Below are 12,453 nucleotides of genomic sequence, written 5' to 3' on the forward strand. Positions count from 1 at the left end.
GTTGAGGAAGAGGCGCAGCCTCCAGGCTGAATTCGACCTGGTGACCACCAGGAAGGCGGAGGTGCAGTGGAGGAAGGCCCAGGGGGGCAATTTACGATTCCGGGGAAAAGGCAAGCCGGATGCTGGTGCATCAGCTTTGGAAGCGGGACGCAGCTAGGGAGATCGGGGGAGTTAAGGACAGGGGAGGGAGTGTGGTGCGGAGTGGGGTTGGCATCAATGGGGTCTTCAGGTACTTTTACGAGGAATTGTACCGATTCGAGCCCCCACGGGAGGAGGGAGGGATGGACCACTTCCTGGACCAATTGCGGTTTCCAAAGGTGGAAGAGGGACTGGTGGCGGGATTGGGGGCCCCGATTGAGCTGGAGGAACTGACCAAAGGGATAGGAAGCATGCAGGCGGGGAAGGCACCGGGGCCGGACGGTTTCCCGGTCGAATTCTATAAAAAATATATAGATCTGTTGGGCCCGTTGTTCGTCAGGACCTTCAATGAGGCAAGGGAGGGGGGGGCTTCGCCCCCGACGATGTCCCGGGCACTGACTCATCTCCTTGATCCTGAAGCGGGACAAGGATCCCCTGCAGTGTGGGTCTTACAGACCGATTTCGCTGCGAAATGTAGATGCCAAGGTGCTGGCGAAGGTCTTAGCCACGAGGATTGAGGATTGTGTGCCGCAGATCATCCATGAAGACCAGACAGGGTTTGTGAAGGGGAAGCAGTTGAACGCGAATGTGCGGAGGCTTTTGAACGTTATCATGATGCCGGCGAGGGAGGGGGAGGCGGAGATAGTGGTGGCGATGGACGCTGAGAAAGCCTTCGATAGGGTAGAGTGGGGGTACTTGTGGGAGGTGCTGAAGAGGTTCGGGTTTGGGGAGGGGTTTGTCAGGTGGGTTAGGCTTTTGTATGAGGTCCCGATGGCGAGTGTGGCCACAAACAGGAGGAGGTCCGAGTACTTTCGGTTGCACCGAAGGACGAGGCAGGGGTGTCTCCTGTCCCCCCTGCTCTTCGCACTGGCGATTGAAACCCTGGCTATGGCACTGAGGGAGTCAAGGAACTGGAGGGGGTTGGTGCGGGGTGGGGAGGAGCATAGGGTGTCGCTCTATGCGGACGACCTGCTGCTATATGTGGCGGACCCGTTGGGAGGAGTGCCGGAGGTAATGAGGATTCTTAGGGAATTCGGGGACTTTTCGGGGTACAAGCTCAACATGGGGAAGAGTGAGCTGTTCGTGGTCCACCCAGGGGACCAGAAGAGGGGGATTTGCGAGCTCCCACTAAAAAGGGCGGAGATGAGCTTCAGATATTTGGGGGTCCAGGTGGCCAGGAGCTGGGGGGCCCTGCATAGGCTTAATTTCACAAGGCTGGTGGAGCAAATGGAGGAGGAGTTCAAGAGGTGGGACGCGTTGCCGCTGTCCTTGGCGGGTAGGGTGCAGTCAATCAAAATGACGGTGCTCCCAAGGTTTTTGTTCCTGTTCCAGTGCCTCCCTGTGTTCATCCCGAAGACATTTTTTAGGCGGGTTAACAGAAGTATAATGGGGTTGGTGTGGGCGCGAGGGACTCCGAGGGTGAGAAGGGTGTTCCTGGAGCGGAGTAGAGATGGGGGGGGACTGGCGCTGCCCAACCTCTGTGGGTACTACTGGGCCGCCAATGCGATGATGGTGCGCAAGTGGGTGATGGAGGGGGCTGCATGGAAGATGCTGGAGACGGCGTCTTGTGTGGGTACGAGTCTGGGGGCGCTGGCAACGGCGCCGCTGCCGCTCCCTCCAAGGAGGTATACCACGAGCCCGGTGGTGGCGGCTGCCCTCACAATCAGGGGTCAGTGGAGGCGGCATAGGGGGGAAGTTGGGGCCTCGGCGTGGACCCCAATAGGGGAGAACCACCGGTTCGCACCAGGGAGAGCAGGTGGAGGGTTTTCGGGGTGGCACAAGGCAGGGATACGAAGGTTGGGGGACCTGTTTGTGGACGGGAAGTTCGCGAGCCTGGGTGAGCTGGAAGAGAAGTACGGGCTCCCCCCGGGGAACACCTTTAGGTACTTACAGGTAAGGCTGTTTGCCAGACGGCAGGTGGTGGAATTCCCGCGGCTACTGCCACACACAGTACAGGACAGGGTGCTCTCGGGGGAGTGGGTGGGAGTGGGGAAGATCTCGGAAACTTACCAGGTGATGCAGGAGGAGGAGGAGGCCTCGGTGGTGGAGGTGAAAGGTAAGTGGGAGGAGGAGTTGGGAGAGGAGATTGAGGAAGGGACGTGGGCAGATGCCCTAGGGAGGGTCAACTCTCCCTCATCGTGCGCGAGGCTCAGCCTCATACAGTTTAAGGTGCTGCACAGCGCACACATGACCGGGACAAGGATGAGCCGTTTTTTTGGGGGTGAGGACAGGTGTGTTAGGTGCTCAGGGAGCCCAGCAAATCACACCCATATGTTCTGGGCATGCCCAGCGCTGGAGGAATTTTGGAAGGGGGTAGCGAGGACGGTGTCGAGCGAGGTAGGATCCAGGGTCAAACCGGGCTGGGGGCTCGCAATATTTGGGGTCGCAGAGGAGCCGGGAGTGCAGGAGGCGAAAGAGGCCGATATTCTGGCCTTTGCGTCCCTGGTAGCCCGGCGAAGGATTCTTCTTCAGTGGAAGGATGCGAGGCCCCCAAGAGTGGAATCCTGGATCAACGACATGTCGGGGCTCATTAAATTGGAGAGGGTGAAATTAGCCTTTAGAGGGTCGGTATAAGGGTTCTTTAGGCGGTGGCAACCGTTCTTAGACATCCTGGCAGAACAGTAGACATTGGTCAATGGCAGCAGCAACTCGGGGGTGGTGGGGGGGGGGGGGGGGGGGGTGGTGGTGGTGGGGGGGGTTTACTTTATTTCTGTTTTGGTTATTTACACTGGAGGGTCCAGGGGGGTGTATATACCAGTTGTGTTAAGTCGGGGTGTTAATGTTAATTTATTATTTATGTACAGGGGGAGGGGGGAGGGAGGGTTGTTGTTTTTAGACCATGTTTTGTACTTAACCCTGTTGGGTTCCTTTTTCATTTTGTTAGATATTTTATGAAAACCTGAATAAAAATAAAAAAAATAAAAAAAATGTTTTAAAAAGGCGTATGGTCTGTTGGCTTTCATTAACAGGGGGATTGAGTTTAAGAGACACAAGGTTTTGCTGCAGCTTTATAAAACCCTGGTTAGACCACACTTGGAATATTGTGTCCGGTTCTGGTCGCCTCATTATAGGAAGGATGTGGATACTTTGGAGAGGGTGCAGAGGAGATTTCCCAGGATGCTGCCTGGACTGGTGGGCATGTCTTATGAAGAAAGGTTGAGGGAGCTAGGGCTTTTCTCACTGGAGCGAAGAAGGAAGAGAGGTGACTTGATAGAGGTGTACAAGGTGATGAGAGGCATGGTTAGAGTAGATAGCCAGAGGCTTTTCCCCAGGGTGGAAATGGCTGTCACGAGGGGACACAATTTTAAGGTGATTGGAGGAAGGTATAGGGGAGATGTCAGAGGTAGGTTCTTTCTTCAGAGAGTAGTAGGTGCGTGGAATGCACTGCCAGCGGAGGTGGTGGAGTCAGAGTCATTAGGGACATTTAAGCGACTCTTGGACAGGCACATGGACAGCAGTAAATTGAAGGGGTTCGGTTAGATTGACTTAGATTAGGATAAAAGGTCGGCCAAAGGGCCTGTATTGTGCTGTACTGTTCTATGTTCTATGTTTTCCTCAAACCCGCCCACTCCTAACTTTGAACTTGTGTCCCCTTGTAACTGACCTTCAATTAAGGGGAACAGCTGCTCCCCATCCACCCTGACCATGACCCTCATAATCTTGAACACCTCAATCACGTAACCCTCACTGTTCTCTGTTCCAGAAAAACAACCTCGCCCTCTCTTTATAACTTAAATGTTCCATCCCAGGCAACATTCTGGTGAATCTTCTCTGCACCCCCTCCGGTGCAATTACATCCTTCCTAAAATGTGGTGACCAGAATTGCACACAGTACTTCAGCTGTGGCCTCACCGAAGTTCAATATAGCTCCATCATGACCTCCCTGCTTTGTAATCTATGCTCTGATTGACAAAGGTGTGTTCCATATGTCTTCTTCACCACGCTATTAACCTGCCCTTCTGCCTTCAGGGATCTATGGACAAACACGCTAAGGTTCCTTTGCTCTTCAGAACTTCCCAGTATCAGTCCTTGATGGTATACTTCCTTGTTAAATTACTCCTTCCAAAGTGTATCACCTCAAACATTTCAGAGTTAAATTTCATCTGCCACTTATCCGCCCATTTGACCATCCTGCCTATATTTTCCTGTAACCCAAGACACTCAACCTCACTGTTAACCACTCAGCCAATATTTGTGTCATCTGCAAAATTACTGATCCTACCACCCACATAGTCATCTATGTAATTTATATAAACGACAAACAATAGGGAGCCCAGCATGGATCGCTGTAGTACACCGCTGGTCACTGGCTTCCAGACACTGCAGCATCTGCCTATCATCACCCTCTGTCTCCTACCACTAAGCCAATTATGAATCCACCTATCAAATCACCCTGTATCCCATGTGCATTTGCCTTCTTAATAAGTCTCCCATATGGGACCTTGTCAAAGACTTTGCTGAAATCCATGTAAATAACATCAACTGCACTACCCTCATCTAGACACTTGGTTCGCTGCTCAAAAAATTCAATCAAATTGGTTAGGCATGACCTCCCTCTGACAAAGCCATGCTGACTATCTTTGATCAAACCTTGCCTCTCCAAGTGAAGATAGATTCTCTCCTTCAGAATCTTCTCCAGTAGTTTCCCAACCACTGACGTGAGACTCACTGGTCTGTAGTTCCCTGGCTTGTCTCTACAACCTTTCTTAAATAGTGGGAACTCATTGGCTATTTTCCAGTCCTCTGACACCTCCCCTGTGGCCAGAGAGGAATTAAAAATTTGGGTCAGAGCACCTGTAATGTCTTCCCTCGCCTCCCACAGCATCCTGGGACACAATTCATCCAGGCCTGGAGATTTGTCCATTTTTAAGTCAGCCAATACCCCCAATAACTTGTCACTCGCTATAAATCTGCCCAGTAAATCTTTCTTTTCTCCATCCCTTCCTTTTTGGCTGAGTGTAGAGACAAAGCTGTGAGCCTTCTTTTGTGTTTTGGTTGTGTGAAAATAAACTAACACTTTTAAGTTCATCCCATCTCAAGTTTGCTGTGATTATTAATAGAAAATTGGATTGCACGAAAATCGAGGAGTTGGGAAATACATAATAAAGAAAGAAACAATTCAATAACGTCTTCCTGTTTATGGATGGCAGGTGAGTGGAGAAATTAGTGGTGTTTAAATTAAACCCCTTCTGTCTGCAACAGATAAGACTGCATTGTTTTAAAAAGAGAAAAACTTTTTTCTTTAAATTATTCAAATGCTGTTGCACAATTTTCTTACCATAAATATCTCATTCGTTTTTTTGTTTCCATCCAGTTCTATTAGATTTTGATGGTCATGATCGGTCATATAATCCTTTGTAGTTGATAGACAAAAAAAAGCATTGAGACATAATTCCATTATAACAAAAATATAAAAGTACCATAAATGCTGTGAATGTCGTACTAACTACAAATTCAAGTCAAATCTAAAAAACTTGCAAGAAATTATTCCATACCTCTAAAAGCCTCAGCATTTTGTCTTTGTACATGGCCACATATTTTTCGATAGTTGAAAGAAGATCTTCAGGTCTCCTCACTAAACGAGCGGCAAGGCTCATGCCACCCTCTGCAGTCTCTTCCTAATCACAAAGATTGACAAAATATATTTTACAAATGCCTCTAATATTATGATAATTCAGAAATTAGGTGGGTAGATCCTGCAGAGAAAAGAATCATGCATAAAAAGGTTAACAATATTTAAATGACTACAATAATATGTATGACATGGTAATGTAATGTTCCAATAATAATCTTTATTGGTGTCACAAGTAGGCTTACAGTAACACTGCAATGAAGTTACCGTGAAAATCCCCTAGTCGCCACACTATGGCGCCCTTTCGGGTTCACTGAGGGAGAATTCAGAATGTCCAATTCACCTAACAAGCACGTCTTTGGGGACTTGCGGGAGGAAACCGGAGCACCTGGAGGAAACCCATGCAGACACGTGGAGATTCCGCACAGCTAGTGACTCAAGCTGGGAATCGAACCTGGGTCCTGAGCACTGTGAAGTAACCACTGTGCTACCATGCTGCCCTTTTAGCTAAAAATATATACTTCTGTACACTGCGAGTACATTTAATTAACTCAGAAAATGTTTAGTTTTGCATTCATTTTGACAAAATGGCCCACCGACTAAGTTGCATACATAGCTTTGAATGTCTAATTTCATGAAACATGTGTAAGAGTGAATTAATAGAGTGAGTAAAAGGGGAATAGATCTGGAGGGGAATCGGGCTGGAGGCAGCCGCCGGTTGTGGCTCTCTGTCTCTCCCTCCCAGAGCTGGGCTCTGTTTGAAAGTAGCCCGGGGGAGGGGGAGAGGAGGGAAAGTGACAAACCCGGGACCCGGAGCCAGACTCGCTACATTGGAGGGACGACTTTAGAAGAGCGGTGAGGCAGAGCTGAGAGTTAAGGCCCTGAGCGCCGATACCAGGGCAGAGAGGGGGGCATTTGTGAAGAGCCGGGCACTCAGTATTGATCGAGGGTCGCTAACCAACACAGTGTAGATTTCATTTCCACACTTGTTCCGTCTTCAAGATGCAGACTTGGTTAAAAGGCAAACGTGTTGGGTACTGTTTAGCACAGGGCTAAATCGCTGGCTTTGAAAGCAGACCAAGGCAGGCCAGCAGCACGGTTCGATTCCCGTAACAGCCTCCCCGAACAGGCGCCGGAATGTGGCGACTAGGGGCTTTTCACAGTAACTTCATTTGAAGCCTACTTGTGACAATAAGCAATTTTCATTTTTCATACTGGCTGAGCAAGAAGATCAAAAAGCTGAATTTCCAGGCCTTCACGGACATTTGCAGGAAAAGAGGCCTGACATTGTGCAGCTAGATTTGGAAAAACCCATCGAAGAGCAGGGACCACTTGATGTTATAATCCACAAACTGACCAGAAGCGGACCAAAATGATGCACAGTCCCAGGAATTGGTTCAGAGGTTTCAGGATTATATTGACGCACACCCAGAGACCATTATTCTGGACCCACTGCCTGCAATCAGGACCCTGCTAGATAGATGCAGATCTTTCAAGCTGATCCGCAGACTGGATGGCTACATGCAAAATAATAGAGTCTGTTCCCCGCCTTTTATGGAACTGAGCAGTCTGTGTGGGTAGGACATCATGGCAGAGATTGAGAAGCACAAGCTGATATTCCCATTCATTTGCAAAACCTGAGTGGCACACGACACCAATTCCCATGAGATGGCAATTATATTCAGTGAAGGTGGTTTGAAAGATATGAAGCCACAGTGTGTCATCCAGAGCTTTATAAACCACAATGCAGTCCTCTACAAAGTGTTTGTTGTCGGAGAGACTTACAGCATGGTTGAACAGCCATCATTGAAGAATTTTTCGAGGGACCTTTCAGACAGGAAAACAATATTCTTCAACAGTCGCAATGTCTCAAAACCAGAGTCGTTGTCTGATTTAACAGCACTCAATGTAGTGGAAGGTGTCTTAAGACCCCCAAGTGATGAAGTCATCAGAAAAATATCCAGGACACTTTGTGAGGCACTTGGCATATCCCTCTTTGGCATTGACGCAATCATCAATAACCAGACTGGCCAACATGCTGTCATCGATATTAATGCATTCCCAGGATACGAAGGTGTCCCAGGGTTCTTCACTGAGCTAATAATCCACATCAAGGTTGTCCTGCAAGATCAAAACCCGGAACCGGCTCAGTTCAACTGGAACAGTAAGGCAGCTGAGCAGGCTGCCAGCATCTGTGGGGAGCGGGCCTGTCCTGCTGCTTCAGGCTTTGTGATCATGGGAGCAAAAGATCCATGGCTTGTAGAAGATGACCCAAGCAGTAGCAAGAGGTTGCAGCACCAACGACTAAGTTGCAATTCTGCTTTGCCACCCAACTTTCAGAACTGTGTTGCTCCCATGGCAACTAAGGCATCTTCACAATAACCACTGAGAACACTGGACCAAACGCAAGGCTTGATCTGTGTGGGGATCAATCTGAACCACTTTCTTAGACTAATGGAACAATTTATGTTTTGCCTGAATGACTTCACAGACTCACAAAGACTGGAGCACAGTATCGAAGGGATATTGAGGAGCAGGTTGCAGATCCTTTGATAAACTCAATCCAATTCTTGTTAAGTATTAACATAGCAAAGGTTGTTTCAGTGAGCTTTTATCATACACTAGCTATTACTAATGCTCTCAACAGGAGTCAATCACAAGTGGCTAATTCAGTTAATCAGGTATCTTTCCTTTCATCCTGGGTATTTGAGAATTTCATCTTTCTTCCCCCTTGACATTTCACCTTAATCAGCACACAGGACCCAAATGGTTTGTGCTCGATTCAAAGTTGTAGCTTCCTTTTAGAAACTGTAAGATATTTGAATTCTGTGGATCTTCCACATTGTTAGACTCCAGTAAGATATGTTCTGCATATCTGAAAGGTGGTTGAAGCTTGAAGAGGGCAAGTTGGGCGGCACGATGGCGCAGTGGTTAGCACTGCTGCCTCACGGCACCGATGACCCGGGTTCGATCCCAGCCCTGGGTCACTGTTGTTGCTCATTTTAGCCTTAGTTTACTTTATTCTTATTCTGTCACCTTTGCTCATGAGTCACCAGGTATCTTTCTGATACCGCCACATGGTTCAAGTCCAAGTAATGATTAATAATGCAACACACCGCTTAGTAAGAGTTAAACCAACACTCATTTATTATATACAGCAATTAATACTTATACAATAATCCTACTTCTAGACTACTACCTACCACTAAAGGCCAATACTTAACTTTGGAAATGACCCACCAGGTCAGGGAAACGAATGGTCTTTCGAATTGGTTCTGAGCCTGCGGGATTCAAAAGCTGGTACAAGTCGATAGTCAGGAGAGCCTATCTGGTAGCGATCGCTGGAGTAAAACTCACAGTTTTCTTGGAGAAGGTTCTCGAAGGTTGCGAGCAGGAAGAGAAGGGGCGATTTGAACTTGGCCCCTATTCTTATAGTCCCCAGGGGCTTCCCGCCTCATGGGGCAGACCTCGTACCTGGTTCCAAGTGATTGGACTTGGTCCCAATCACTTGGTTCGATATGCTCCAATAATGGGGCGATTCCTTGATCGGGGGGTGGTCGTTTACCTTTCTTTGTGTTAGCCCCTGCTGGCGCCGAAAGGACTGGGTCGGCTTTCAATTGCTAATTTGTAGCAATTGTTCCCGGGGATGGCTGATTAAAATGCAGATGGCTGGGTTGTTGTGATGTTGATGGCTGCAGGTATCGGTCTGGACTGACTTCCCCAGAGGTGAATACACTGTTTTACCTGCAGCTGTCCGTTTGAGTCCTGTTGGCTGATTTTCCCATCAGCCACTTTCGTTCACCATTTTAAATCGGGGTTTGACCATTCTAATCGGGAGTCAGACATTTTACATGGCTACACTGTCCGTGTGGAGTTTGCACATTTTCCCCTTGTCTGCGAGGGTTTCACCCCCACAACCCAAAGTTGTGCAGATTGGCCATGTTAAATTGCCCCTTAATTTAAAAAAAAAGAGAACAGGGCAAGTTGGAGGCGTTGTTTGGCAAGAATTGTTCTCGGTAAATAGATGTTCTGTATTACAAATAAAAATCTAAATGATAAGATTGAGGGGATATTGATGTATGGTAAAGTCACATTGCTTCCAGGTAGCAGCATGTAAACTAAGGCAATTTAAAAACTGCACAAGGCAGACTCCCAGGGCAGAGGCGTGATGGTGTGGTATCCTTCACGCCCATCTTCTTGTTCAGTTTAATCGTCGCTAATGATGCACTTCCATACACGTCTTCTCTTCATTAGGAAACCAAGATGTGGAGATGCCGGCGTTGGACTGGGGTGAGCACAGTAAGAAGTCTTACAACACCAGGTTAAAGTCCAACAGGTTTGTTTCGATGTCACTAGCTTTCGGAGCGCTGCTCCTTCCTCAGGTGAATGAAGAGGTATGCTCCAGAAACATATATATAGACAGATTCAAAGATGCCAGACAATGCTTGGAATGCGAGCATTAGCAGGTGATTAAATCTTTACAGATTCAGAGATGGGGTAACCCCAGGTTAAAGATGTGTGAATTGTGTCAAGCCAGGACAGTTGGTAGGATTTCGCAGGCCAGATGGTGGGGATGAATGTAATGCGACATGAATCCCAGGTCCCGGTTGAGGCCGCACTCATGTGTGCGGAACTTGGCTATAAGTTTCTGCTCGGCGATTCTGCGTTGTTGCGCGTCCTGAAGGCCGCCTTGGAGAACGCTTACCCGGAGATCAGAGGCTGAATGCCCTTGACTGCTGAAGTGTTCCCCGACATTAAATTGCATTGTCCAAGACCAAGCATTGTCTGGCATCTTTGAATCTGTCTATATATATGTTTCTGGAGCATACCTCTTCATTCACCTGAGGAAGGAGCAGTGCTCTAAAAGCTAGTGACATCGAAACAAACCTGTTGGACTTTAACCTGGTGTTGTAAGACTTCTTACTTTGGAAACCAACAGTGGGAATGAAATTGTGGAAATAGCTATAAAACATCATCCATAGATTGCAATGGTTACAGCTCAATGTTGCAGATAGTCATTACTTACCCTTCATTTCCCTTTCTTCGAAAAGCAGCATTGAGAAATGTGTGACGTATACTTGCTCATATTCTAAGTTCGCACTTGACAAAGAGCTGAAGTGGGTAGTGTCTCCGGTCAGCTCAGAGCTCTTTCCCCATGATGACAGTACTTCAGTATTTAACCAGAGCCTGTCAGTTTCAGTACTGCTCGCCTATAATTCTGAGTTTAATTGATTTTACAATAATATGGGAAAAGGAAGAGTCAGAAGTAGGTTACTTGTGTGCTTGGAGTGTTATAGGAGGAAAGAAATGGGAAGTTACCCATTAGAAACCAAAGGTAAATGTCTGTTTTCTTTTATTAATTTAATAATTCCAAGCAATCACTGCTTCTTAAATTACCTTTTTATGCACAAAACAAAAATCCATATTTTTTTTGACTCAAATCCAAAATGATTAGGTATGATTAACTACGGAGGAGGACACTGGGCGAGCAATTTTTTTTGTGTCATAATGGTTTGCATTGTAATTAAGACCTAAAGTCAAACTTAATGACAATGTGCCTGTTGGAAAATGTTGCACCATTATTAGGCGAATGTATTGCTGTAATAAACACTCCAGTTCACATGATTTAGCTTAGGAGAACTTTGTTGAGTGTATTGTAACAGCCTACACCTCTACCACTCTAACCTTTTTGCAACCCTTAAGACAATATTATGCCCAGAGCCATTTGGGTGGTTATAGATGGGACTTGCCCCCTTTGGGTTCCGTTTTTGCCATGGAGACCAGGCCTAAATATGTTTACAGCAAATTAAGTTTAGTGTACTAGCTATTAGATGACCATCTTAATATGTTGATGTATTTCCTCTCTTCTCTCATTGCATGAGAAGTAATGTGAAATTATTACGTGATTTTCTTATTGCCTTAATCTATTGGCTCAACTCTGTTGCACTGCTTCATTCTTCCATATAAACTACTGAAAGTTGATTAGGCATAAAGTAATTTTTTTTAAATTAGAGCTTTTTTTTTGTTAATATCGGAGTTGAGATTCACAACTTTCACCTGCATGAGCAATATTACCAAAAGGTGGTAAATTTATTTCACCTCAATATCCCATTGGCATAAGCGTTGCCATAGTACCTGCAATCTTAAAGTGATGCAGCATGGCAAAAATAGATATTTTTAATAAGGATTAGTTGCTCATGGATAAAGCAGATTTCCTTCAGTGATGTTGTCAGATGGGCCCTTGGGGATCTGGCACAGCTCACAAGAATTGTTTATTTTCCTTCATCTCCTCCCCGCTGCAAATTCCTCAACTGGAGAACACAATTCTCCATTGTGTGGAGAATCGCTCAGCGATCAGAGCCAATTCTGCTGTTTTGCTTATCCCTATGGGTGGTACCTTGGGTGGGGGTGCCTGGCAAAGATTTGGCAAAATTCAGCCAGCAGCCAGCCTGCGAGAAACTGAATTTCTGCCCTTGCGCTTTGAATGGCCAGTATTCTTTGATAAAACCCCATTCTTCAACTCTGCTGTTTTGTAAAACACCAAACAATCCACAGTATTTTCATCCAAACAGTCCAGTAACTGTTCTAAATTTCTACAAGAATAATGGATTAACACATTAACTGCTGGCATTTAAATTAGTGCTACTTCAATGAACTCATTCAGTTATCTGCTGCAAAAACACTTTTGCAATGGGAAAACTGAGAGATTATAACATTCCCTGTTTATTTTGTGTCAGCGTGTT

General features: G+C 46.6%; 1 protein-coding gene and 1 pseudogene across 3 annotated transcripts in view; one reads left to right on the plus strand and one right to left on the minus strand.

Annotated features, from left to right (window-relative positions):
* The window catches only part of ak9 (adenylate kinase 9), a 544,334-nt gene that overhangs the window by 434,917 nt on the left and 96,964 nt on the right, over nt 1–12,453 (minus strand). For all 3 annotated transcript variants that reach the window (XM_072499993.1, XM_072499992.1, XM_072499994.1), the window contains exons 8-9: nt 5,634–5,756; nt 5,417–5,491 (exon numbers count right to left, since the gene is read on the minus strand). In XM_072499993.1, the coding sequence (XP_072356094.1) occupies nt 5,417–5,491; nt 5,634–5,756 (198 nt within the window). The remainder of the gene's footprint in view (nt 1–5,416; nt 5,492–5,633; nt 5,757–12,453) is intronic.
* Nucleotides 6,713–8,345, plus strand: LOC140411029 (inositol-tetrakisphosphate 1-kinase-like; annotated as a pseudogene).

The sequence above is a fragment of the Scyliorhinus torazame genome, chromosome 4 (genome assembly GCF_047496885.1).
Source record: "Scyliorhinus torazame isolate Kashiwa2021f chromosome 4, sScyTor2.1, whole genome shotgun sequence".
Classification (NCBI taxonomy): Eukaryota; Metazoa; Chordata; class Chondrichthyes; order Carcharhiniformes; family Scyliorhinidae; genus Scyliorhinus; species Scyliorhinus torazame.